The sequence below is a fragment of the Bidens hawaiensis genome, unplaced genomic scaffold (assembly GCF_021521415.1).
Source record: "Bidens hawaiensis isolate Kalapana, Puna unplaced genomic scaffold, B.hawaiensis_p1.1 tig00009343_1, whole genome shotgun sequence".
Lineage (NCBI taxonomy): Eukaryota > Viridiplantae > Streptophyta > Magnoliopsida > Asterales > Asteraceae > Bidens > Bidens hawaiensis.
The window spans coordinates 598,101-624,514 of NW_027491689.1; the positions used below are offsets into that span (position 1 = coordinate 598,101).

General features: G+C 38.8%; 2 protein-coding genes and 1 pseudogene across 2 annotated transcripts; 1 reads left to right on the forward strand and 2 right to left on the reverse strand.

Annotated features, from left to right (window-relative positions):
* Positions 1–817: 817 nt before the first annotated feature.
* LOC143532053 (pentatricopeptide repeat-containing protein At3g02330, mitochondrial pseudogene) lies at positions 818–3,374 on the reverse strand (annotated as a pseudogene).
* A 5,657-nt stretch (positions 3,375–9,031) lies between these two features.
* Positions 9,032–14,707, reverse strand: LOC143532088 (uncharacterized). The gene is made up of 12 exons (XM_077027239.1): positions 14,377–14,707; positions 13,154–13,239; positions 12,794–12,873; positions 12,667–12,722; positions 12,480–12,528; positions 11,355–11,501; positions 11,178–11,273; positions 10,582–10,695; positions 10,393–10,523; positions 10,078–10,319; positions 9,190–10,002; positions 9,032–9,104 (listed from the first exon to the last, which is right to left on the reverse strand). The coding sequence occupies exons 1-12, from the start codon at positions 14,703–14,705 to the stop codon at positions 9,055–9,057; spliced, it is 2,193 nt and encodes a 730-aa protein (XP_076883354.1). The 5' UTR covers positions 14,706–14,707; the 3' UTR covers positions 9,032–9,054.
* A 1,213-nt stretch (positions 14,708–15,920) lies between these two features.
* On the forward strand, positions 15,921–17,385 carry LOC143532054 (uncharacterized). Its single transcript, XM_077027205.1, has one exon. The coding sequence runs from the start codon at positions 15,921–15,923 to the stop codon at positions 16,911–16,913; it is 993 nt and encodes a 330-aa protein (XP_076883320.1). The 3' UTR covers positions 16,914–17,385.
* The last annotated feature ends 9,029 nt before the right edge of the window (positions 17,386–26,414 follow it).

Below are 26,414 nucleotides of genomic sequence, written 5' to 3' on the forward strand. Positions count from 1 at the left end.
AATAGCTAAACAATAAGAGATAGACATGCAAGGAGGAAGGGAGAGATTTCATTAATAAGATGTATCTTACAATAGGGTACAATGAGATGTATATATAAGAGAAGATAATTTGGTGAAAAAGCCTAATCTATATTAGGTATTGATAACCACAATATTATATATTTATAACATTCTATTTATTTTTCAAACATTCTCTAGCGATAGGATTTCACAATATGTTTTTTCTTTATACTGGACACTATACATAGGAACCGGATCCTAGTTGATAAGTTTAGTCTTTATAGGCATTCGACTGTTAAAATTTGTTATCATCATACATCATCCTCGTTTATCATCATACAAGTTTATTTTGTTTTATATTTAAAGTAAGTATATTGTAGTTGTGTACTTTTTGCAGCTCTGTTGCTAGCTTGCTACAGTAACCACATGTTTCTTTTTTATAAATGACAGGTTATATCAAATAATTTTTTATTTTAAAACCATTTATAATTGGACTATTAAAATGATGTTTGAAGTTTTAATGAATCTTTTTAGCTTTTTAATCTCTATATTTTTAAAATTTAACTTATTGTTTAATTTTTACACGTATTACATAATAGCTTTTGCTTTTTATAATCGAATAAGAGTATTATTTTTCTAATACATAACATACTTTTAAACTTTTTCATTTAAGTGCGTTTTTTTTATCATGCCCTCGCTTTTTTTGCGCTTTGCGCCTAGGCCCTAGGAGAGACCTATGCGCCTTGAGTGCGCCTAGCGCTATTAATAACTATGTGAAGAACCAAACCAATACCAACAGAACAACGTAGGTATCAGCATCGGTATTATCCAGACATATCTATAGACATATTCGTTTCTATAGTTTTCAACTAAAGTAAAACACATACATGACTTTATTTTCTGGATTACACAAAAATGTTGCAGGCTGCTTTTGTACACAGATTAATGTTAACAAATAACTTCAACTTTGTAATCAAATATATTATCAGCATAATCCACAGTCCCAGACCATATCATCTCACTTACTAACTCATCCAACATGTCATAAATCTCATTGCATCTCGGATGCGCTTTATCCGCGATCACAAACATATGCACCTCAGACTGCACCTCAATCCAACTACAACCGGGTTCTTTCTTCAACCCAACATATCTCATTGTCCTCCTAATCTTCGACATGTTTTCCCACATGCCAGCATCAGCATAAATATTCGCTAAAAGCACATACACGCTCGAATCCTGCGGGTCCCACTGTATAAGCCGACTCGCAGCCGTCTCAGCCACCTCTACATTTTTTTGTAACTTGCATATACCAAGTAATGTTCTCCATATAACATCATCGGGCTCAATCGGCATGTCATTAATAAACTTTAACGCCTTGTTAACTTGACCCGACCGACCTAATATATCCACCATGCACGAGTAATGTTCTAGTTGCGGGCTTAGTTTGTATTCACTGGACATTGAGTTAAAGTATTGTAACCCGAGTTCCACGTGTCCTATATGCGCACACGCTCTTAAAACCGACACGAAAGTCGCATGGTTCGGTTTCACATTGTGTAATTTCATGGACTCGAATATACTCACGGCCTCGGTTCCAAGCCCGTGGTTCGCATATCCACAAATCATCGCGTTCCATGTGACGAAATCTTTATCATTCGATTTATCAAACATTAATCGTGCATCGTGCATATTACCGCATTTCGAATACATGTCAACTAAAGTGCTGCAAATAAACACATCAGTTTGCATTTCTTGTTTAATAATTTGACCGTGTATCTGTCTTCCTAAACTTAAGGTTGCGAGATTCGCACACGTGTCGAGAACCGTTGCAAACGTGAAATTATCAGGTTTAGTTAAACACCCGGAGGTTAACATATTATGAAAAAACTTTTGAGCTTCTTCACTTTGTTCGTGATCCGAAAACCCCGAAATGATCGCGTTCCACGACACCATCGTTTGATCATTTAACCTTTCATGAAGCTTTTTCGCATCGCCAATATTCGAACACTTGCAATACATATCTACCAGCGCGCTTCCAACGAAAGCTTCAAAACCCGACCCAGATTTTATAATCCTACCATGAATCTCCATCCCATAGTTTAAAGATTTCAAACCCGCACACGCTTTCAACACGCTACCAAAAGTGAACTCATCGGGTTCTAGACCCGAACTTAGCATTAGAACTAGAAGTTCTAGTGTTTCATCTACATTACCGTTTTGCTCATACGCAGCGATAATTGCATTCCAAGAAACCGCGTCTCTTATCGGCATTTCGTCAAATACGCGTCGAGCATCACCCAAAGCTCCACATTTTCCATACATATCAAGTATCGCGTTTCCGACACACACGTTTGACATCAACATACTCTTGACCGTCAACCCGTGTAACCCCACTCCAAAGTCGAACGATTTAACCACCGCACACGCACTAAACGCGCCCGATAAACTAATCTCGTCAAAACCAAGATTGGTGCTCAAAAGGTTACGAAACAGCTGCAAAGCTTCAAACCCATGACCGACACGCGCGCAGCCTATTATAATCGCGTTGTACGACTGCAGATTACGAATTGATAACGTGCAAAATAGCTTTTTAGCTTCACTTAACCGGTCGCATTTCGCATACATATCCAAAGTTGCGGTTCCTACTATTAAATCGGACCCGAAATTCATCTTTAGCGAATGCCCGTGTAACTGAGAACCAAAGGTTAACGCGTTCAACCCTGCACATGACCGAAAAAGACTCGCGTACGTTGATTGACTAACTCCTAAACCTTGTTTTTGCATATTCTTGAATAGTTTAAAACCGGATAAAAACTCGTCGTTTTGAACACAACCGGCTATCAACGCGCTCCACGACACCCAGTTTTTGACAGGCATTTCGTCGAAAAAGTTTACGGCTTTTTTAAGTTTCTTGCATTTTGCATACATATCTACGGTTGCACTACCCGCAACAACATCATAAACCAATCCCGTTCGAACAAGAAGCCCATGAAGCTGAACTCCTAACCCATAATCATCTACCCCCAAGCACGCCTTCAAAACGACAGCGAACGTAGTCGCATCCAACCCGACACCCGCTCTTCGAACCCGCAAAAAAACCTCAACCGACTTCGCATAACTCCCATTCTGCAAGTACCCTGAAATCAATGAGTTCCAAGAAACTACATCTCTCTCAGGCATTGAATCAAACACTTTCTGGGAAATGCCCATTTGCCCGGTCGCAGCGTACCCGAAAACCATGGAGTTGTAAGACACGGTGTCTCGTTGAGGCATTTTCTCGAACACTTGGTGGGCATACTGCATTTGGGAACATTTAATGTACATTTGGATTAAGCAATTGGTTACAAAGATGGTGGGTTGGAATCCGGATATGATCATGTGAGCATGAGCTTGTTTTCCAGGATTTAAGGTTTTGTGATGTGAGCATTGTTGGTATATGTGGGAGAATGTTGTTTTGGCGGCCAACATTTGAAATCATAATAATAAACCAAACAGTCAGTTAAATACTAAGTGTTGAGACGGTAATTAAATGTGAATTCGGTCAGTTTCGATTATGTGTGTTATTGCACCGGAACTAAACCAAATAAATAAAATAAAATTATGGTGGACCAATGGGTTACCATCGTTTGGTAAAACTTGAGCGTTGGTAAGACCGACCGTTGTTGATCCCGGACGTTAAGGCGGCGAGTCTATGCAGATTTGGTCACGTTTGTTACCGTGCCGGAACTAAAATAATAAAAACCGAAAAAAAGTAAATTAATATTCGATTGTTTTTTGCTACGTTAGTTATGGTACTGGAATTAGAACAAAACATAGTGTGTCTACGCGAATTCGGTCGGTTTCCGTCACATTTGTTACGGTACCCAAACTAGAAAAACAAAATTGCGTAGACTTAGTTTATATAAAAAGATAAAAATATATTTTGGTCAATTTTCGTTACGTATGTTACGGGCCAGCACAAAAAAAATGACTTAAATCAATAAGGTGCCACCAAGTGGCCAATAAGGGCGCGACACGAAGTGGTTGGTTGTTATATATATAACTAGCTTTAGAGTTCGTGTGACACACGGGATGATTTAAATAATTAAGTTACAAATAAAACAATACATAATGTATATAGAAAAATGTATTATATTTATGCATGTATCATTATACATAAATTGATATTATTTATATCATAAAAGGATTTTTTTCAAAAAATAATGAACTGAATAAAAAAAATAATGTATGTGCAAAAACATACCCAATAACACTCCATCTATTGAAAGTTTATTATCAGTATCATATATGTTTAATTACAAGAAATTTTGTTATGGACCAATTTCGGAGAATACTTCTCGTATAATATTAGTTTTGAGCTACACCATGAAAAAGATTTTGATAAGTTTGAAGAGCTTTTCGACTTTGCCAATTGACAAAAAAAAATTCACAACCCATTTAATTTTGTGAGTGTTTTGCTTCACTTGAGCATAATTTTGTATGACATGTTTCATATGCAACATTCTGATCCCTATTCAAGTAAAAGTCAATGCTGACACAAATTTTTATAATTTGATAAAAGTTAGAAGCATTGATAGACCTAGATGTGATATGCCGGAAGTGTTTGTCATTTTCTTAAATTTTAATAGTCATGGGAAAAATACTCAATATGCAAAATCCCGAATCTTCTGATCATTTCCTAAATGTCCTTAAAAATAAATTTGAAACCCAATCATATTTAAAATTCTAACTTTCTTGTTTTTACATTTTCAAGTCAAAACTTAAAACCCGTAACAATTTTGATGATAACTCTATTTGCATTCTTATTTTTTTAAAAATATTCAGATTACCCCTTTTTACCTGTAACAAATTTGATCTAAACGTAGTTAATTTGTACCAGATGATCTATTTACCAAATTTTAACTTCTAACAATCAAATTTAAGTTCCACAACTATAGAAGTAATAACCAACTCATCACTTTGTATTATCTGGATCCAAAGAACCAGTCAAAATATGATATATTGGTCATATTGTTATAGCAACTGAAATCTTTTTTATTAAAAAAATTTCTAAGCTATCAATCGAAATAAAAAAGAAAGGGAATAGATTAATGGAAGGATGAGAGAAAGAAAGAAAAAAAATAAAGAATATTGATAATAGAGATATAGAATTCCAGTATGTAAGGTCTATGAGTCATCTCAGAAAAAAATCCGCGTAATAAAACATCAATACGGATTCATCATTAAATGTATATGCTCAGCGAACAAAAAATAAAGAGCTTCGAGCCAATAAAGGCTAAGAATATTGACTCAAAAACTAATAGCTCTGTTGTAGAATTCAGACTTAACCATTAATTAGGAAGCGATGAGAACGATGGAACCTGTGAATTCAAAAGATTTTAGTGAAAAAGAATTCGAATGATTCATTGATCGGAATGGCGGAACCGGCCAGAGACCAATTCATCTATTCTGAAAAATTATGAACTAATAAGAGAACCGAAATAGAAATGGAAAGAGTAAATATTCGCCAGCGAAATCTTTTATTTTCTTGGATTGCTAACATTGGGAATCCAATACGATAAAGAGTAAAACAAAAGAAAGATTTGTTTTAACATTATAAAACATTCTAAAATAGATAAATAAAAGAAAAAAATAGTTATTTTATATATTTAGATTTAGTTATCGATAAAAAAAAAGATATACAAATTAATGATATATTTGATCTAGATTAAATGAAATCCATGATTCAGTATATTAATTATTAAACTGAATTCAAATTATTTTCTATATGAATTGAATTAAAAATGTTGAATTTGAAATAATTTATTCGCGAGGAGTTGGATGAGAAGAAACTCTAACGTCCGGTTAAAACCGAAGCAATCCTTGATAAAAAAACCCAAGAAACTAAATATAAACTTTATTGTATTTGAAAGTGATTGGTATATGATATCCTTACAATTTAACACATATATGCCGGCCCATTTAGTGAATAGCCTCTAGCCCAGTTAAGTGGCAAACCCTAATTATGTGTATATATACACACTCTTCATTCCTTCTTGTTGTAACCACCTAAATAAAGATAAAGTAGATCTAGTAAAGTCATCGATGTGATTCCTCCGAAGAGGTTTGCCAAAGTCACCGATGAGAATGGTGGTGATTGTGGCTAGGACCGTGGAAATACCAGTTTTCATCTCCATTTCCACCACTTTTCTTTCTCACAGCCTTCATGCCACCACTTCACCTGACTCTCCATTAGAGTGGCGTGAAGGTTGTGGGAATGAAAACTGGTATTTTCATAGGCCTATTCAGCCACAATCACCACCATTCTCCGGGCCGGCTCCGAGAAGCCGAAAATTTTTTTGGGCCAAAGGCAAAAAAATTTTCAGGTCTTAAAGTAAAAGAAACATTTTGTTGGGTTTAAACAATTTAATTTTAAATTGGCTTACTTGATTATGATATGAGGTGTGTAAAAAAATTTGTATAAAAATAAGCTTAAAATTGTCTTAAATAAGATTAGAATCCACAACATTTTGGTTAGATTACTTACCACTAAACCAAGCTAGTGGTTATATAATTGTGTTCAAATATTGATTATACATATATTTTTTTTTAATAAAAATACATATAATTATTTTTGAAAAAAAAAAAAATTTCGGGCCTAGCGGGGTGTTGGGCTTGTAACCGTCGACTACCTCGCCATGCCTCAAAGAGGGCCCTGCCATTCTCATCGGTGACTTTAGCAAACCTCTTCGGAGGAATCACATCGATGACTTTCCTAGATCTACTTTATTTTTATTTAGGTGGTTACAACAAGAAGGAAGGAAGAGTGGTGGTGGTGAAGGCGGTGGTGGTGGTGAAGGTGGTGGTGGTGGAGAGGGAGGTGGTGGTGGTGGTGGTGAAGGCGGTGGTAGTGGTGGAGAGGGTGGTGGTGAAGGCGGTGGTGGCGGAGACGGTGGAAGGGGCTGGTTCAAAACCGCCCGGGACGTCGTCATTTTGGCTAGCGGGTCTTGGCCTTCTATGAGTCGGTTAAACGTGATAAAAAAGAACAACCACCTAACGTGGTGGTCATTAAGGCTGAGAAGGACGTTGAAGTTGAAGTAGTGGCCCGGGTCAAACATGGAGGTGAGAGTGGAGTGGAGCCCAATGGGGGCGGTGTTGTTAACGCTGCCCGGGAAAAGGCGGTAACAACCGCGGGCGATAAAAAAGAACCGCTTCCGGTTGAAGCGGATAAAAAGGAACCGGTTGAGGCGAAGGACAAGGTGGATGAAAAGAGCGGCGGTGTCGCTCGTGGTGGCGGTGAAAAAACCGAACATAACCTGTCTGAATGAAAACCGAAGCTTACCAACATGAAAGCGAGAAATAGTTGGATACAATCACAAATTGTAAAGCACTGTGTTGCATAGTATTAACCCCAAATTGTAAGGGTGTGTAGGTTCGGTTAGCAGCATACTTTTAAATGTTTGAAGTTGAAAATATAGATGTAAAAAAGATGAAAATTTGAAAAAACATAAACAAACAAGATTCGGTTCAGTTTCAGTTAACGAAGACACATTAACCGTAACCATAACCTTGGGTTGGTTACGGTTAATTTCAGCTTCGGTCAAGGGTGGTTCGGCACTAAATAACAGTTTCTGAACCTAAATTACAATAATAGATTAATTAGGGCAACAATTAGCTAATTCAAAATACTGTAATCAAAGCTTAAAAACTAATACATGAACCATAGTGAACTGATATTGGAGGTGGCGTAAGCTTAGTTTCTGCAGGAATAACTATTGTTGTATAAGAAAAATGGCTGTGTGGAGTTGTCGCGTGTGTTTTAGTTTCAGTACCATAAAAAAAACCAACCGAATGCTAATTTTTGTTTTTTTTGTTTCGGTACCGTACGTGACAGAAACCAGTTGAATTTTCGTAGACTCAACGCCCGGGATAGACAATAGTCGGGTTTTACCAACGCTAAAGTTTTACCGACCGACATCACCCCATTGGTCCACCTCAAATTTTTTTTTTGTTTTATTTTTGGTTTTAGTTTCGGTAGCGCACGTAACCGAAGCCGACCGAATTCACGTCGACTTACCGCCTCAACGCTTGGAACCGACAACACTTAGATTTTACCACCACCGGGTTTTACCGATCTGCCCGGCACAACACGCCGAGTAAACCTCTAGTTTAATATATTTACAATTTTTTACCCTTAATATATTTCAATTCATTAAATGAACGAATACTTACAACTTCACTCTCTCATCTCTAATCATTTATTACTAATTATTTTAATTTTAAACCAACTTCCTCCCGCGATTTTTAAATCGACATAACTTTTTCGTACGTTAATATTTTTTAGAAAATGCTGCACCATAAAAACGAGCATTTTATTCTATTTAATTTGAGTATCATATTGTTGGAGTTTTTTTCAATTAAAAAAAATCAACATGTTACGTATGAGTGTTTAAGACCGGTTTTGATGGTTTAAGTTAAACATGCCAGCCAAACTGTTAGTAACGATTATTTGTCATCGAAAATAGTAACTAAACTGTAGAAAATTGAAACCGAAAGTTAAAAAAACCAATCGTTAACCTAACCGATGACCGATTTAACGGTTGTAAGGTTTCAAACCGAACTATGAACTTCCATAATTGTTGTGTGATTACCAAAGTCTATATTCAAATACCCGCTGCATCGCGCGGGCACCCTTCTATTTCTTACATATATACATTTAATTCATATATAATTTGTACATGTAATATTTTCGTTTGAAAAATTCTGAGTTTGGTCACCACGGTTTATGAAAAGTTTTATACTTGTTGGGTCCAACCACCATGTCATTTTCGTCTAAGCTTTGTCACCCTTAACGAGCACCGTGTGTTTTTAAGTTTAACATCTTTTGGCATTGGTGTACTACATGAGCCTTGTTTGTAATTTTTTTTTCTTTCAAAAAAAAGGTTAAAAGTGTATATAAGGTAATTAATACATAATAAATGATAAGAGATCATATTATAGTTTAGCCTCTAAGTGTCATTTGTCTATTCTTCCTGTGTCCTACCAAATGACACACTGGTTGACCATCTTCGCTTAGTATCCCAAACGATCATTCAACGATGTTCGGCCATCACCCGATTGACCTGAGTCAACAAAAATCACAAAATTAAACAAAACCACACAACATATAACCAAACTTTAATATCATCAACCCATAATAATAATTACCTTTTGGAGGCACCCAAGCCTCGTAATCAGTTTCACTTTCCAAAAACGAAGGCCTCTCGGGTCCCAAAACCTTCTTCGCCTTTTTCACCTTTTTCTTTCCGTTATTACCCCTTTCAGCCTCGCCACTATCTATCTCTTCATCATCGATTGCTTGAACTCCTCTCGTATGCTTCAGCAATAATGCTACGGCATCTTCTACTACAACTGACGACTCAACCGGTTCTGAAATTACCGGTTTACCCTTATCCTTTTCCTCAACCTGTTTTCTCTTCCTTATAATCAGACCCGGTGCTGCATTTTCAAGATCATCTTTATTCACCAAAACCTCTTTTCGGTCCTTATAATCTACAAACCCATCTGATTCCGGTTCCAGTTCCGGTTCCGTTAATGGCGTCTCGTGATCCTTTTTTGTTTCTTTGGTTTCAACTGCCCCGAGCCATTGTGGCTTTGTAACAGTATACACAACAGCTTTCGGTTCGGTTGAAGTTTCAGTTGTTAAAACAACCTCAACCGACTCCTCTTTCTTGCTTGCTTTTGTGGTAGTAGTGACATCTTCAGTTGCTTGTTTTTGGACTTTTTTACCCTTCTCTACTGTCGCCTTCTTCACAACTGGCGCTTTCGGAATATCTGGTTTAACAGTTTCTCCGGTAGTAACAGATTCTCTATTTGCAGAAGCTTCTCCGGTAGTAACAGATTCTCTTTTCCTAGAAGCTTCTCCGGTAGGATCGGCTATTTTCAGCAAATATACGACTCGTTCCAGTTCTGAATGCAGCTCGTCTAATTCCTTCTGGATTGACTTTGTTTTGTCTTGCACTGCAATAGAAAAAAATTACTTATATACCCCCAACGAATCCATGATAATATGATATATAAGAGAAGAATACAAACCTAGTTGAGAGGAGAGTCCAGACATGAACGCATCAAGTTCGTCTCCAGTTTCTGCCACGTCATCGTTGGTGGGGACCACTTTGTTCTGCTCCTCAACAAGCAGTTTCTGCTTTTCTTCAATTTGTTTATTGATCGCGTCTTTCTTTTCGATAAGAGAATCAGCTGTTTCAACCGACTTTCCATCTGCACCCTTCTGTTTAGAAGGTTTCTTCTTTGTTCGGTCATAAAAGTCATCTTCATCACTGGAAAAATAGTTTAATTTAATTAACTGATTTGAGTAAGAAACTACATATTTAGTTATTGTCGACAAAATACCTCATATATTCATCTTCATCATCTACGGTGGCACCCTTTTTCTTACCATGCACCCTACCACCACGTGCACCTAAACTTTCACGAATACTGTCATTTAAAGTTTCCTCCAAGTTTTCAAGCTCTTCTGCAACCTAATAATCAAATTCATTAAAGCATCAACAAAATTGTAAATTTGATTAAAAAATGTACCTGGGCCATTCTCTGTTCGTTACGCGCAATCTGAGTTTGTTGCCCTTGTGTTAAACCACCTTGCGAGATGTCCTTTGCACGTATAGCATCTATCTCTTTCTTCATATTAGAAATCTGGAAAAAAAAATAAAGAATATAAATTTCTATATAATTGAACGCCCTGCTTGCGGTGCGCACATATAATGTATATATGTGTGAACCCTTGGGTGGGCAAAAGTAAAATTGCACTAATTTTGACGTTATTTTACTAATCACGTGAAAATAACGTTAAAAGTGGCGGAAGGTTAATCAGGCATCATGTGGTGGCGTTGATAGCCGAAAGACAAGGGCACATGCACCAATCAGCCGGTGTCCCGATGATTGAGTGTTATGTGTCTTATGTCCAAGGCTTGATTCAAAACTACTATTGAGCCGGGGGTCTCACCGGAAGCAGCCTCTCTATCCCTATGGGATAGAGGTAAGGCTGTCTACATCTTACCCTCCTCAGACCCTACCATAGCATTGCAATTGGTGGGATATACTGAGTACGATGATGAAATTTCTATATAATTGAAAATGACTGAAATAAAGTGTTTAATCTACAAAAGTGGGCTTGCCTTTTCAAGCCTCTTTAAAACTTTCTCACGGGTTTTTTCTTGCTTTTCTGTAAGCTGTCCTTTGAATGTTTGCCAGGTTATTTCATCAAGATCATCCTACGATTAAGATAAATACAGTTAAGATTCCAACACAAAAACAAAAATTATATAACCTTTTAACTCAGAAACAAAGTAAACCTCGTTTTCTTCAACAGCATCTTCATCCATTCCCCATGAGATACCATCTGCAAGTGATGCTTCCCTTTTTGCTCTTAGAAGTGAGGCTTCCATGTCACGTCTTTCATCTCCTATCTTCATATTCCTAATACTCTTCAAGTCTTTTTCCTTGCCAACAGTAAATATAATATCAATTTTTCAAAGAAATCAATTGCATTCAATATACTTAAATGAACAATTTTTGGGCTTTGGATGTTTCAAAATAGTTTTCGAGTTCTAGCTCACATAGTTTTATATGGTGTTATAGATTTTGGTCTCATTGCTTGCTGGACCTTGGGACTCATTGTTTGGTGGAGGGAACTTGCCAGCCTTCATGGTAGCATTGATAGCAGCGGCTACAAGGGAAGTCTTAGCCTTTATTTTGCTTCCATCAACACCTAGGGGGGCTCTTTCAAATGCTTCTAGGACAGCAGCGCCAGCAATGCACCAAAGTGGACCACAAGCTTGTTATCTTTTTTCCAAACTTGGTACACTTTATATGTACCAAGTTTGAAAAAATATGACAAGCCCATGGACCACTTTAGTGCATTGTTGGCGTTGTTGTCCTAGAAGCATTTGAAAGAGCCTCCCTAGGTGGTGATGGAAGCAAAATAAAGGCCAAGACTCCACTTGTAGCCGCTGCTATCAATGCTGCCATGAAGGCTTGCAAGTTCTCTCCCCCAAAAAATGAGTCTCAAGGTCCAGCACGCAATGAGACCAAAATCTATAATACCAAATATAAAAACTATGTGAGTTAGAACTTGAAAACTATCTTGAAACATCCAAAGCCCAAAAATTGTTCTTTCAATATGTTACATATAACTTATGTAACATTCATTATCTTGCCTTGAATGCTCACTATTCATCTAAAGATAACAAAAACCTTCTTTGTTTTTTAAAAGGTATTTTGGTCCATTGATAAAAAACTAACACAAGAAATGGATGGGACTAGAAAATTGGGCCGAAAGAACAAAAAAATGATACTGGTTTTTGTCATCGAAAATACAAAAAAATGAACTAAAACGTAGAATTGTACCAAACCTAACCGTAATTTATTTGTAACATATTATATGATTAGCTAAGGTTAACGTTTTTAATAACACTTACTGGAGGCATCAAGTCAGACGGTCCTTGAAATATGTATAGCCGAGTCGAACTGTACCCAAGAAAAAGCAAAAGAAAGAATTATTATCAGAATTTAGCATCAAACTTTAAATATGATGTAATGACAAGGCTAACACACACTGGCACGATGTAACTAACTTTAAGTTAACACACAAGGGTAAAAACTTACTGGCCAAATCGAAGGACATCACCAACATGCAGCTCTACATGCACCTTCTTCTTCACCTGAATATTGAAAAAAGGGGCCATTAAAGAAACCATATTTCACATTAATTTACGAAGTAGAAAGAGCATACCTGGTTTTTGTTTATGAATGTACCATGTGTGCTACTAAGATCATATATAAAAGCACCACCAGATTTGTTGAACTGGAGAACTAACATAGAGAAAAAATGTGATCTTAGTTAAATCCCAATGTGGAAAACAATAGCAAAATAATATTCATTTCTCAATAAAGATCAAAAGGCACAAAAGTATAATGACAACAGATTGCAGAACTAATAACTTAATAAGTATGGAACACGTATGTATACACTCTAATCTGAATCAATTCATATCATTATAAAGCAAAACAACTTCTTACATGATGCTTTTATAAATTAGTATGAAACATCATGCAAAAAAAATAAGCAGTCTGAATGGAAACCGAAGCTTACCAGCATGAAACCGAGAAATAGTTGGATGCTCAAGGATAAAATCACAAAGATCCACTCTCCCAAACATGTAAGCCCCTTTCTCATGCCTGAATGATCACAAACATAAACAATTCAACAGTTACATTACCAAAATAAAACACAGAGCAAGCAATATGTATCCTATGTTGCATAAATAAAACTATTAACCCCAAATTGTAGGGGTGTGCAAAGTTGGCTCGGTTATGGAAGACTGCTTAACCATAGGCGTAACCAAATGGTAGGTTAACTATAGGTTGGTTTTGGGTCAATTACGGCTAAGTTCGGTTAATTCTCCAACTTAAATGTTCGGTTTAGGTTAAGTTCGGTTAGGATGACTGCTTAACCATAACCTAATATTCAAATGTATGATACAACCATAACCGAACATGAAAGACGCGACATGAGTCAAAGTTCAGTTAAGTTCGATTATGGAAGACTGCTTAATCATAACCAAACATTTATATGTATGCTACAACTATATGTTATGGGGTTCCTACCTTGAAATTGGTTTGGTTATGGTGTTCCAAGCTCAATTAAGAAGTTTCGAACCTAAAATATGTCTATTCCAAGTTTGGTCATGGTTCCGAGCTATGTTACAGATAGTTTCAGACTTGCAGCATACAGTTAAATGTTCGAATTTGGAAATAGAGAGATAAAATAAAGTCAACTAAATGAGAATATAGATTCAAAACTTGCAAAAACATAAACAAACAAGATTCAGTTAGGTTCGATTTCCGTTAAATGTCAGTTAACGAAGGCACATTAACTGTAACCATAACCTTCGGTTTTGTTCAGTTACAGTTAACTTCAGCTAATATTTTTTCGGTCAACGGTTCGGTTATGGTGTTCCAAGCTCAACAATGAAGTTTCGAACCTGAAACATGCCTATTCAAAGCATGGTCATGGTGTTCCGAGCTATGCTACAGATAACTACAGCATACATTAAAATATTCAAAGCTATAAACAGAGATATAAAATTTGCAAAAACATAAACAAACAAGGTTCAGTTAGGTTCGGTTTCCGTTAAAGTCAGTTAACGAAGACACATTAACCTTCGGTTTTGTTTCGTTCAGTTACGATTAATTTCAGCTGATATTATTTCGGTTCACGGTTCGGCATTAAGTTACAGTTTCACAACCTAAATTAGCATGGCAGCTAATACAATTAGGGCAACAATTAGCTAATTCAACATAATAATAACTTACACGTCCAATTGATCAATAATAGATCCATCTTTCAGCACTTCGAGAAAATAATCGTGACACGGAGGCTCACTCCACGTCGGAATCGTGTACGGAACTGCCTGTCGACTACCGGAATCGTTTTTCTTACTCTCCGGCACAATAATATCTTCAATTGACGTCGAATTATCGGCGGAATCGGCTGGAGCGTCGGTAGGTGGCTGTGGTTGTGTGTTTTGAGGAGTAAGTTGAATTGGAGGTGGTGGTGGCATAAGCTTAGCTTCTGCCGGTGAAGATTGATCAGTGGTGGAGCTAGGGTTACGTGGCGGTGGAGGTTGCATGTCCGTCGTCATAATTTGGGGGTTTTTTCAGGCAACTAGACTGTGGCGGTGGTGGTGGTGGTTAAATTGTTGTAGAAGCACGGGTCTTAGTGATGTGCTTGAGCTCGGATCAATAAAATGTTTGTAATGAGCCGGGTTTTTTTAAATAAATAAAGCTCGTTTAAGGAGGCATCCAGGATTTCTTATTTTTACTTTGTTATAACTTATTAACTTTTGTAACTTAAAAATGTGTTTTGGTAATGTGACTGTTAAAAGTTTTAAAAAAAGGAAAAATGATTTTTGATAAGTTGTAAGGCCATATGTAGTGGAGGGGCGTTTTGTGTCATGTGACGTCCAATCAGTCAATGATGGGTTTTATTTTATGGGTGTAATGGTGTTGTAGAACAATACACACACATATACCACACACACAAAAATATAATAATAATAATAATATTAATCAAACAAGAATCCGGCGACAAAAAACACTCCCCCCCTCTCTTATCGCCTGGGGATCGGTGTTCAAACAAAAAATAGCCCCAATCTTTTACTACACTTGCCCTAAGAGAGCAACTAATCAAAACTCCTTATATAAGTCAAAAGGAGGTGAGGTGTACATAAGAAACCTCAAACATGGCCTATATCGGACTAAAATTTTTCTTTCTCAGCAATTTGCAAAAATAAAATGAATGATGATTAGTATGACGAGACTGCTTCTTCAAGAATGTGCCAGCCAAATGAAGATGATTGGACTGACTAGTAGTCCCCGAGTGATCTAAACTATCGTTTAATAATATATGACGAGGATGCCATATCAAGTTTAAACCAAACTTGAATGTTTACCTTACTTTACGATTTACAAAATATAACGAATAGTGATTAGAATGACGAGACTACTTCACCGACCACAAGCGCTTCACTTATTGTGAAAAGTCGTTGGATCCTGAGATCAGGGTTTTACAACGATGAGAGACGAACACAACTTCATTATAACGATCACACGCAATCAAATATAATATCTTTTTATCTCCATTTCGATATAAATTTTACTTAAGTCGTTTTAGTTTAGTTTCACCCGTCAGTCAAACCACAATCGTTATAACATAACAACAAATACCGGTACAATAACGAACCTAACCTGAGTTTCTCACAAAGGATAATAAAATAACACCAAGTCTTCCTCTTATCATTTCCTTTTCTTCATTCTCATTCAAATTAGGGTTTCTTTCAACTTGGCACCTTCAATCAATGGCGGATATTACAAATTCAATACATCCAAAATCCGATGAAGAAGAAGATGATGACGTCGTCAACATCCACAATACAGACGTTCCGTACATCTTCACCTTGGATCCATATTCATCATCTTCGTATAATAATATTAATAATAATAATAATCAGGTAAACTCAAATTCATGCTCTTGTTGCTCATCTGAACCAGACCCAGATACCGATTCAGCTGATTCAGCTGTTTACCCTGATTGCTTGTACGGACACGATGATGCAATTGAATATGAATACGATCAGATGGATTTCATCACCGATTTGTTCGGTTCGAGTAATATCGAAAACCCGGGTTTAGAATCAGGTTTAAGAGTTACCCGAATCGATTCGGAATCCGATACCGAAGATTTAGCTCAATTTACTCAACAGATTGATAATAATAATAATAATAATAATAATAATAATAATAATAATAATAATATTGATGAGCACGAACACGAACGAGACGGATTGAGTTCGGTGATTGATCGGATTGAGGAGTTATCGTTTTCGTCGGATGGTGAACCGAGTGTCGGTGTGTTGGAATGGGAGATTCTATTAGCGGTTAATAATCTGGAACGCGATCTAGAAGCTGCGACGGATGGGGTGGACGGGTTTGTGTACACTAACGAGTTCGATACGTTGATCGGGCAGTCTGTGGAGACGGTGAGGGCGTTGAGAGGGAGTCCACCGGCTGCTAAGTCGGTTATTGATAATTTAAAGACGTGTGATGCGAATGACAAAGGTGAAGTGTGTGCGGTTTGTAAAGACGAGGTTTTGGTTGGGAAGAAAGTGACGGAGCTTCCGTGTAAGCATTATTATCACGGTGAGTGTATTGTCCCGTGGTTGAGGATACGGAACACGTGCCCGGTTTGTCGGTTTGAGTTGCCGACGGATGATGTTGAGTATGAGAGGAGTAAGAACCGGGTGGGGTATGGTGATGACGAGTTGCGAGTCGGGTATGGTTTTGAATCTTGATCTTAATGTTATATGTTAATATACATGTAAATAGTTTGATGTTAATTCTGTTGTGAAATGTAAAATGTGAACTCATGTTAAAGTGTTAATGATGAATAAATGGAACTTCATTTGGAGATAGATATTTGCAGTTAATATTAATATTGCATCTGTCATTTATTGATCATTTTAAATGATAATTGATTAACCTGACCGGCGTGTTTAAGATATTAGTGATTCGGATATGGTAGAACGAGTTTCAGTTTAACGTATAGGACGGTTTTGGGTTCAATCATCGGCTTGGGAAATTTGGGAGTCGGGATTTTGTTTAAACTTTCTCCTAAAGTTACTAGTAATAGCCGATTAACCAACCATACGACATACTACAATCTTTTTAGTTGTTTCCAAGTACGGATGTCGTAAATTTGGATATTTCTTATACCCTATATGCTTGTATAAAGTGCGCATCCGAACACCTAACGATATATAAACTGCAGCCCAAAACCCGACTTGGCTATACCTAAATCAAACAAGTCCAAATGTTATTTGAATCGGTTGTGTATAAACTTACCCACTTATAAAAACTGATTGGCTCGAGTTGATCTAGTCGAAACCCGATATAATAACTCCTAACACTACCTATAGGCTGCTTGACTGGTACTTACTAGTTCTTTGTTTGTTTGGGCATGAGTGGTTGGAGTTACGGGTGTAAACGAGCCAAGTTTGAGGTTGACTTGTTTTGACTTACAAGGGCTCGGGCTCGAGTTTGGCTCGTTTCGAGCTCTTTTTCTAAAGCTCAAGCTCAGCTCGTGAGTTGTTTTTCAAGCTCGGGCTCCGCTTGTTTATTATCTATTAATTAATTTATATACATTTTTTTTACTATTTTTATATATTTTGAGAAAAAAAAACGTTAAACACACTTAAGCTCAGCTCGAGATCGTTTAGTACCTAAAACAACCCAAAGCTTAGCTCAAGCTCGACTATGAAGTGTAAACTTAATAAATAGAAGTCCAAAATAGGTAAATTTTAATAATACGCAAGGTTCGATCACGGGCTCGATAACTAAACGCGCTATATTTGAGGCCCGAGCTCAAAAAAGCATGGCTCAATGCGAGCTTTTTATTGATCCGAGCTCGAGTAGCTTGGCTCGTTTCCACCCCTAGTTGGATTAGAGTTGCTCATTGTAGTTATGGGCCATGATATATGCTAATGGGCTTGTTTCACTTATTTCAAGGCCATTGGGTTCCCAACATGAATATCTTGTCTGCATAGCAAAGCAACTAGCTAGAGATGTGTAGCATTAGAGGTACAAAACCACTTTATTGTTAGGATTAACATATTGCTGTCAATTTAGTACTTCGTATTTAACATAAATAAATTCTTATAAAAACTATATAATCTTGGTTTTAAATCCACCAATCTTGAGCACACAATGTGAGATGCGCTTGATACAGTGATGAGACCGCATCTTTGTAGTTGATGCGATTCCATGATGTGCATGTGAGCTGACTGATGCGGCACCTTATGCAGTTGACCTACATTTGAACAAATCAAACCTTCGCTTACCATGAGTATGAGATTCATCGATTAAACGAAGTAGAACGATTGAGCAATAGTTGGAACATACATGACCAAATAATGCCCTTATATAGGTGTTGAATCAACACAAAGATGGGTAAAACAACACAATGTTCAAATGCAACTATGACTTTAAGCAGTTACATTCAACACCAGAACTGTACTTTAGTAGCGGATGACGCAACCTTTTCATTACTAAATTTTAACTTCACTTCCGACTTTGTGTTTACTACAAAATGACAGTACCTTTCAAAGTTCATTTTCAATCTACCTTTTGTCATCCATGTTGATATGATGCGTTTCGGAAGAAGCAACTTTTTTGCTATCATTTTTAAGCAACTTTTTTTTTGTTTTCCATTTATGCTGGCTAGGTACTTGCCAGGGCGTTGCCCTTAACCCTTAACGCTATCAGGGCAACTGCCCATGGCCTGTTACTAAGCAACGTCCCTTGTAAGCCCGTCATAGTATTGAAGCATATAGGCCCCTCATCACCGAAGTCACAACAGTCTTGGACGAGTGTGTACTCCACACCTCCTAGCTTGTACAATATATATTGTGAATTCTCATTTGGTGTACAAGTTAACCCCAATCATTCAAATAGCCCAAAATCTACCTATACAATATTGAAAATAATGGACAATTTTACAACAATAGTAATATACTTCTTTTTTGTTTTTCAATTTTGATTTCTATTTTTCAAGAATAGTTTGCAAAGTACATTTGATTACTTGTAGAGTACTAGCTAGTGATGAATGCATTGGTGAATTTGTGTACAAGTGGTGAACCATATGATGTATTGGGTTATTTCAATACCATATGAATCCAAAACACATAAACCCCACTTGACACTCACTCTCTTTTCTCATCACAAACAGTAGCTGATATTTGATGTGTGTAATTATTATTAGGAAACATGATTTGGTGCAGGAGCCTTCTCATGTTGATCTTGTGATGTTGTTTTGATTACATCAAATAGAATCCTATATTTGTTGAGGAAAAGATAAAAACAAAAGTTGGAAGTCTAGAAAGATGTAGATAATAAGTCAATTTAAAATGTTTTTAATTATCAAGTGTCTCAATTAGTTTTTGAATTCAGTCTTCTTTGTATGGAGAGTTCCTTATTCCAAGTTTCTTAAACCCTTGATATGGCTTTTATTTCCCCTCACCATAATAAGTAAGCATGATCACTAGTTTCGATTCTGTTATTCATTATAATTAAAATTTAAATCTATAACCGATACTTAGGGTTTTTAGATTTTCATAATTGATTGATTTCAGTTATAAATGGCTTAGTTAATTTGGTTAACAACTAATTAACCACGGCTTTGAGCGTGGATTCGAGCTAAGTTTGATTAATAAGTTTAATAATATCTTAGTTTAAACACTCTACTACCAATTAACTTATAATTTATAATATATAACAGAAAATAAGCAACATCCAAACATGTTATTTATAAATAAAAAAGTTATAACAAAACTATTCATATGCATAACTTACTATCGGATAAAAATAAATAATATACAAATATATATATAAGTATTAGTATTTGTCCGTTTAATTCGGTTAACTTACAAATTTTATCATTTTCACTATCACCAAATAATCCGTGGTATGATATGAATTGCATATAAAATGAAGCGAGATAGGATCGAGCTGAACTTAAGGTCCCTAGCTACTTGAGAATATTTTAACATCACGAGTTCGACCACTCGCTTGAATGTGAACCCGCCACTCGAATATTTTCTCTTCATATTTTTTAATAGCTCATAATCTACTCTCATATCTGCAAGTTACAGGATTTGAACTCTCGACCTCTTACCATTACATGTATGATGTCTCTTGAGTACAATCTCATATGTTTAACCACTTAAAACACCTAGCTATGATTCCTTAACCATGCAAAGTATTAAGTGAACACTTGTGAAGGACAAATAGTGTTGATATTTGAGCTATCTTACCACCATAACGTCCCTTAGGTACTATCTGTCACATGCTTAACCACTTAAACACCTATGATTCCTTAACCATACAAAATATTAAGTGGACGTACACTCGTGATTTGTAGTCTTAATGATACGGTTTATGCAGGACAAAGCGAGTATCTCATAAAAGATTACTAGTGTTGATAGATGAGGGTGCATATCTATATTGATTTAATTGTAGTCAATCAGATTGAAGTCCTTGATATTGTTCCATCTTTGCCATGGGTAGAAAGCATGGTGTAAATGTCACAAGTCAGACATCATGTTCATTTACAATTGGTATCAAACATGACAAAATTACTTGTCGTTGTCACATAGGTTTTACAACACACTTAACTCTATTAATATTTAAGGGTGGTTTTCATCTTCTATGTTTTGTCATTTGGGTAATCATTGTAACTATCAAGGAGTCTACAATGTAAGCAGATAGTCAACACATGATGATTGTAAATTTGTAAGGAGTAAACTCATTTTCTTAAGGGTAAATAGTATATAATTCTTCTGGTTAATTAATCATCTAGATTTTCCGTATGCATTATATCATATGAAAAAAGACGTGTTTTGTTGGTGATTAGGGTATCACTTCAACGAAATGAGAAATTTGAGTACATTGAACAAAATAAATTAGGAGGTGTAGAGTGCACACTTGATCTAACTATACTAATTTCTTGGAACAACGGGGGGTATATGAGGTAGCGACAACAATAGTTACGGAGGTTATAATCACTATCAGTAATTACGACCGTTAAATAACCACCAATAGTAGTTATTACGGTTATATTACTACCAAGGGTTGTTAAGATGGTTATGGCGGCTAAATAACTATCAGTGGTAGTTATGGAGGTTATAAAACTACCTGTAGTAGATATGACAATTTTATAACCGCTAACTATTCAACTCCTATATAAGACGTCTTTTGGTGATATCTCAAGGACCCTGGTTCACGAAATTCACACAAACACACATGCTTGTTCTTATCAGAAATATGAGTTTAATCCGATTGAAAGTTTGAGAGAACAATGAACTATTTCGCTATGAAAGTATTTTCACATACTTTTATTATCCAATCCTTATAAATCTCGAATCCCTTACATGTTTAACTATGAGGTCTTCTTTCAGCTTTTGGATGCTTTAGCTTTTAGAAAGCAAGTCATGTTTTAAAACAAAAGGCTTGTTTGAATGTGAGTGCTTAATATTTATAACCAAATTTCCATATAATCTTTCAACAAAAGTGCGATTACAACCACTAGCTTGTCTAGTAGCAAATGTGTATGCCTTACAAGTTTTAGTTTCATTTAAGATATAAGTGAAAGGTGAAAAAAAAAATTAGTTGTTAAAAAAAATTATTGTGTAATTTGTTTATGGTTTTAATTGGATCATATTAAGTGATATTTTATTTTTCACCTAAGAGCTAATGTGTCAAGCACACATCAGTACAAATAAAAGCTACATCTTTGGATTTTCTTATATAAAATTTTCAGCTCCTAGATTAAGTTTTCACGGTGAAGAAACACTAATCGGACCCCGGGCAGATTACGGATAACCTGGGGGTTAAATAGATGTTTCCCACGAGGGGTCAGACCCGGCAAAGATGGTTCTTCTGATAACCTGCAAAACAGACACCGTGAGCTCGTCACTGAGAAGGGGGGGGGGGGGTTCCTCCTTGTGACCACCCTCCGGCGTGAGAATCAGACTAGATTGCTCTTGAATATAAATGTATATTAAGAGATTGCTAGAGCAGATATCAGGTATAATATGTAATACGAGATAGTATATGATGATAAGATGATAAGATCATACCGTTTGGGGTATTTATAGCCGAAGGTAGGTTTCTAAGAAGGTATTGCCGGCTGAATGGTATTCCTGTTCTACCAACTGTGGCCTACGCACGTGCCATGCTGGTAGTTGGTGGGTAGGCAGCGGCTGACAGTGACCAGGCCTACTGTGTACTATTCCTTTTCCACCAACTGCCGGCTATGCACGTGGTATGACAGGAGTTGGTAAGTAGGCAGCGGCTAATAGTGACATACAGTACAAGAGCATGCTGCTCGCCATACTGTTGTCAATGAGCTGTCGTATCTTTGGTCAGATCTTTTGCCCATACCTCGTCAGGTACAGTAAAAGATCTTCCAGTACCGTACGGACTGGCTTATTTGGGCGGGAGTATTCCCCCTCCCGCCTTTGTGCGGGATTGTTCCCGGCTTTGCTCATTCCTTCAGGTGACAACTGAATTATTGAGAGCTAAGTGCCTTGTGCGTGTAGCCTTGCTGCGCGGGTGGCCTTCCCTGATGGCTTGTATCCGCAGCTGCGGGAACAGGCGGAGTACTTCACCATTGGGAGGCATTTCCTGCGGGAACAGCTTGCGTACTGCGCGTAAGGACGTCACGTCTCTGAGCATGGTGGGTCCTGCGGATCCAGTTGGTTTCTGCGCAGACGTCTCTCTTCAAGGTGAGTCTTGCGGGTCCAACTGGGCTCTGCTGGGACCTACCTCTTCAAGTCCCCCCAGTCCAATGTTCTTCTCATGAATGTTTAATAAAGTGAGGTGAACTTTTGGACTTAAGCAAAGGGTTTTGAAAAGGGTTTAGTTTTAAGGTTTTCCATGGGGATTCTTCCCGCGGAAGTCCTTGTCACTTGAAGAAATTCCCGACTTTCCTGCTTGATCTTTGGGTATGATGCTGGTAGGTCTGTAACCTCCTCGCAAGTCAGGAGTGTTGAGTCCCACTTGTGTGGATTCTCCATGAGGTTTTGGTAGTTTTGAACATAGTGATCAATTATGTTAAAACCACCAATTCCATCCTGGAGCTTCAAACAATGTAGTTCTCGACGTTCCCGCTATGCGGGGATGTTATTCACGTTTCCGCAAGCATTGCCCAGAAGATCCTTCTTGGTTTCAATTCCCTGCGTAACGCTAGGTATGTGAAGGGTTTTGCCTTGACACTGTACCCGCACTCGTCTTACGGTTACTTTACTTCCAAGGTATTCCTGGCGTCAATTCCCTGCGGGTGCTAAGTATGTGAAGGGTTTTGCCTTAACACTGTACCCGCACCCGTCTTATAGTTACTTGGTCGCCGAGGTATTATTGGCTTCAATTCCTTGCAGGTGCTAAGTATGTGAAGGGTTTTGCCTTAACACTGTACTCGCACCTGTCTTACAGTTACTTGGTTGCCAAGGTAAGGGGTATTTTCCCGCTTACTTTTGAATCTTTTTGAAATTTTTTGAAATTCGAAGAGTTGGTGAAAGGATAAGAACAGTCCAAACTGCTGAAACGTCGTGCGACTGTTTCTTCTGACTGTGTCAGGATGTGCAGGAAGTTATGGTGACGTGACAGTACCTGGTCATTCCAGACGCTTTTTCAGGCGCGTGGGCGCGATTTTTCGGGCGCGTGGCCGCGAAATTAATGGCACGCGTCCTTTCAACAGCTGTTGCCAGCTTGCTTTTTGCCACGTGTCATAGTTTCATTGCACCTTCGATTTCTCTCTCTTCCGCATTAAATTCATCGCATTAATTGCGATTAGTATATAAAGGGGGAGAGGGTTCTTTGTAATCCACACTTTCACCTTTCTCTTCATCTTCAAAACGATTTCCGGCGAATACTCACCTCTTCAGTCGAGCATTCTCTTGAAATCGTTTTCTTCTTTCATATCTGCAAGATGTCTTCTCACGATCTTGAGGCTACAGCCCAGGAGGCTGGGGTGTACGCCGATGACAAGAGTACTGCTGGCGAGTGCCAGTGTGCTCTGCCTGTCGATCTGTATCAGTACATCGTCAGGAAGTTCATGCTCGAGTCTCTCGAGCCTGAGTTTCCTGAACCCCATCAGACGGTGTATGATGCCCCCAGAGGCAAGATCGGGGTATATGCTGCATTCTTTGTTTATGGGAATCTTAGGTTCCCCTTGACAAAGTTTGTGTACCGTGTCCTGGAGAGGCACGGTGTACACTTGACCGAGGTACACCCGATGGCAATCGCGAAGATTCGCCACTTCGAGTGGGTGTGCCGGATTCTGGGCGTTGAGCCCTTCGTCGACCGCCTGATGACCTTCTACTCTTGGAGGTGCATCCAGGGGTGGTATACCCTGATAACCCGGATCAAGGGTTTGAAGATTTGCGCAACCGAGCGCAGTCTTCGTTCGTGGAAGCGGGAATTCTTTTTTATCTCCGCTCGCGCCATCCCCCTTGCCATGAAATTTAAGAATGGGCAAGCTCTCCCCAGCCTTCACGCCTCCAACTACCAGGAGGCGGAATGGTTCTCGAAGATTTCCCGAGTCCAATCTCCGGTTTACCGGTTTGCGGAGTCCGGGATGGTGATGCTCGGGATGAGCCGGGTGTGGAAGGATGCGGATGCGCGAAAGATCCCGATCGTCCTCGAATACGGTTTGAACTCTGTTCCTTACGGTATGCTCTGTTTACTTTGTTTATATATGTTTGTCTTCTAACTGTTTTTCTTTTATTTCAGAGGGGAACGACTTGCAGTCGCTCCTGTATCCGCGGGAGGCTGACAGTCCCTCTTGGATGGGTACTTGTGCTTTAGACGAGAACGAGTTGCCCATCCTTGAACAGACGGCGGATCGGTTCGTGGAGGTCTACCCGCCAGGCCACGAGATCCTGAGCGCCAGGCGGCCAGGTAAGGCGTTATTCAACCCTCGACCCCTCAATGCTGAAACCTCTGCTGGAATTCCTCTAATCTTGTGTTCTGATGAGGAATCCGCAGATGGTCCTCCGTTGGTGCGGAAGAAGAAGGCTGGCGGCGGGAAGGGAAAGGCGAAGGTGGCCTCCACTGCCGATCCGGTGCCTCGGTCTGATTCAGAGACCGAGAGCGAAGAGGTGGCGGGGAACCCCGGTGGTGATAAGACCACTGCTCCGGAGGCTGCGACGATTGTCACCTCCGGAGAGCCCAGGATGACAACGGCGAGCGGCGTGAAGAGGCCGGCTCCATCGGGTTCATCCCCGCCTGTCCGCACTTTTAAGCTCAAGAAAACCCGTAAGTACAAACTACCCTTATTTTTAACTTCATAGCTTTCCATCATTAATACTTATCTTCCTTGTGCAGGCGTGGATGTTGACGCATTCCAGGGTGGAGCGGGGAGGAGTACCTCTCCGCCCATGACGGTAGGCTTGGTCAGCCTACCTGAGGCGACGACCCAGGCGGCTGCGCCTGCCTCCGCTGGTTCAGTTGCTCACTCCGTTGAGCCAACTGTTCCAGCTGTGATGACATCACCGCCGGCTGTCAGTGCCATTTTTACCGCATCTTTCACTGAGCCGGCGGTTACATTTTCTGCGCATTCCGCAGCGGCGACCACGGTTGTGAGTTCACCTCTGGTGAGTTCACCTCCGTTGGTTTCTACTACCGCGGCGGCCTCCATGCCTCCGACGTCGGCAACTACAGCCGATCCTTCAGGTATGCTTGGTGCTTCTCGCCAACCTCTGCCTCCTTCCCATCTGCCTGACCTCTTGGATGGATTTCCCTTGGGTTCAGGTGATGGGTTTGGCGACTATCGGCCTGTTATCGACCCTACAGGTGCGTAGGGTTCTTTTGGCCTTATTTTTTTTTATTTATTTTTTTTATATCATCTTTTCCTAACTGCTTTTTGTTTTTTGCAGTGTCGGATTCCAATGAAGTGTATGTTCCACGATGGAACATCCGCCGAGGAACAACCCTTCGCACACCTGTGGAGTGCGTGGAGTGGGCTCGTCACGCAGCTCCCAGTGGTGCGTTGGGGGAAGCCATGGCTAGCTACCAGGAGGGTAGGCTAACCAATGAGCTTCGAGTTCTCCTGCCCCGGATGCAGCCGCGCGTCGAGCTGCTTTGTCGTGAAAACGACAAGTTAAAAGCAGCTCGCATTCAAGAAGTAGCTCGGGCGCGGGCTGTCCGGGAGGAGAACGTAAGGCTTACCGCAGTGGCTGCGGAAAAGGAGAAGGCCTTCAAGGCTCTCGAGGTTGAAGTTCAGGCCCGTCTCGAGGCCC

Coding starts and splice junctions, on each gene's coding strand:
- LOC143532054 (XM_077027205.1), top strand. CDS start 15,921: ATGGCGGATATTACAAATTCAATACATCCAAAATCCGATGAAGAAGAA.
- LOC143532088 (XM_077027239.1), bottom strand. CDS start 14,705: ATGACGACGGACATGCAACCTCCACCGCCACGTAACCCTAGCTCCACC. Junction 12,874..13,153: donor TATTTCTCGGTTTCATGCTG/GTAAGCTTCGGT, acceptor TCTCTATGTTAG/TTCTCCAGTTCAACAAATCT. Junction 10,003..10,077: donor TGGACTCTCCTCTCAACTAG/GTTTGTATTCTT, acceptor TTTCTATTGCAG/TGCAAGACAAAACAAAGTCA.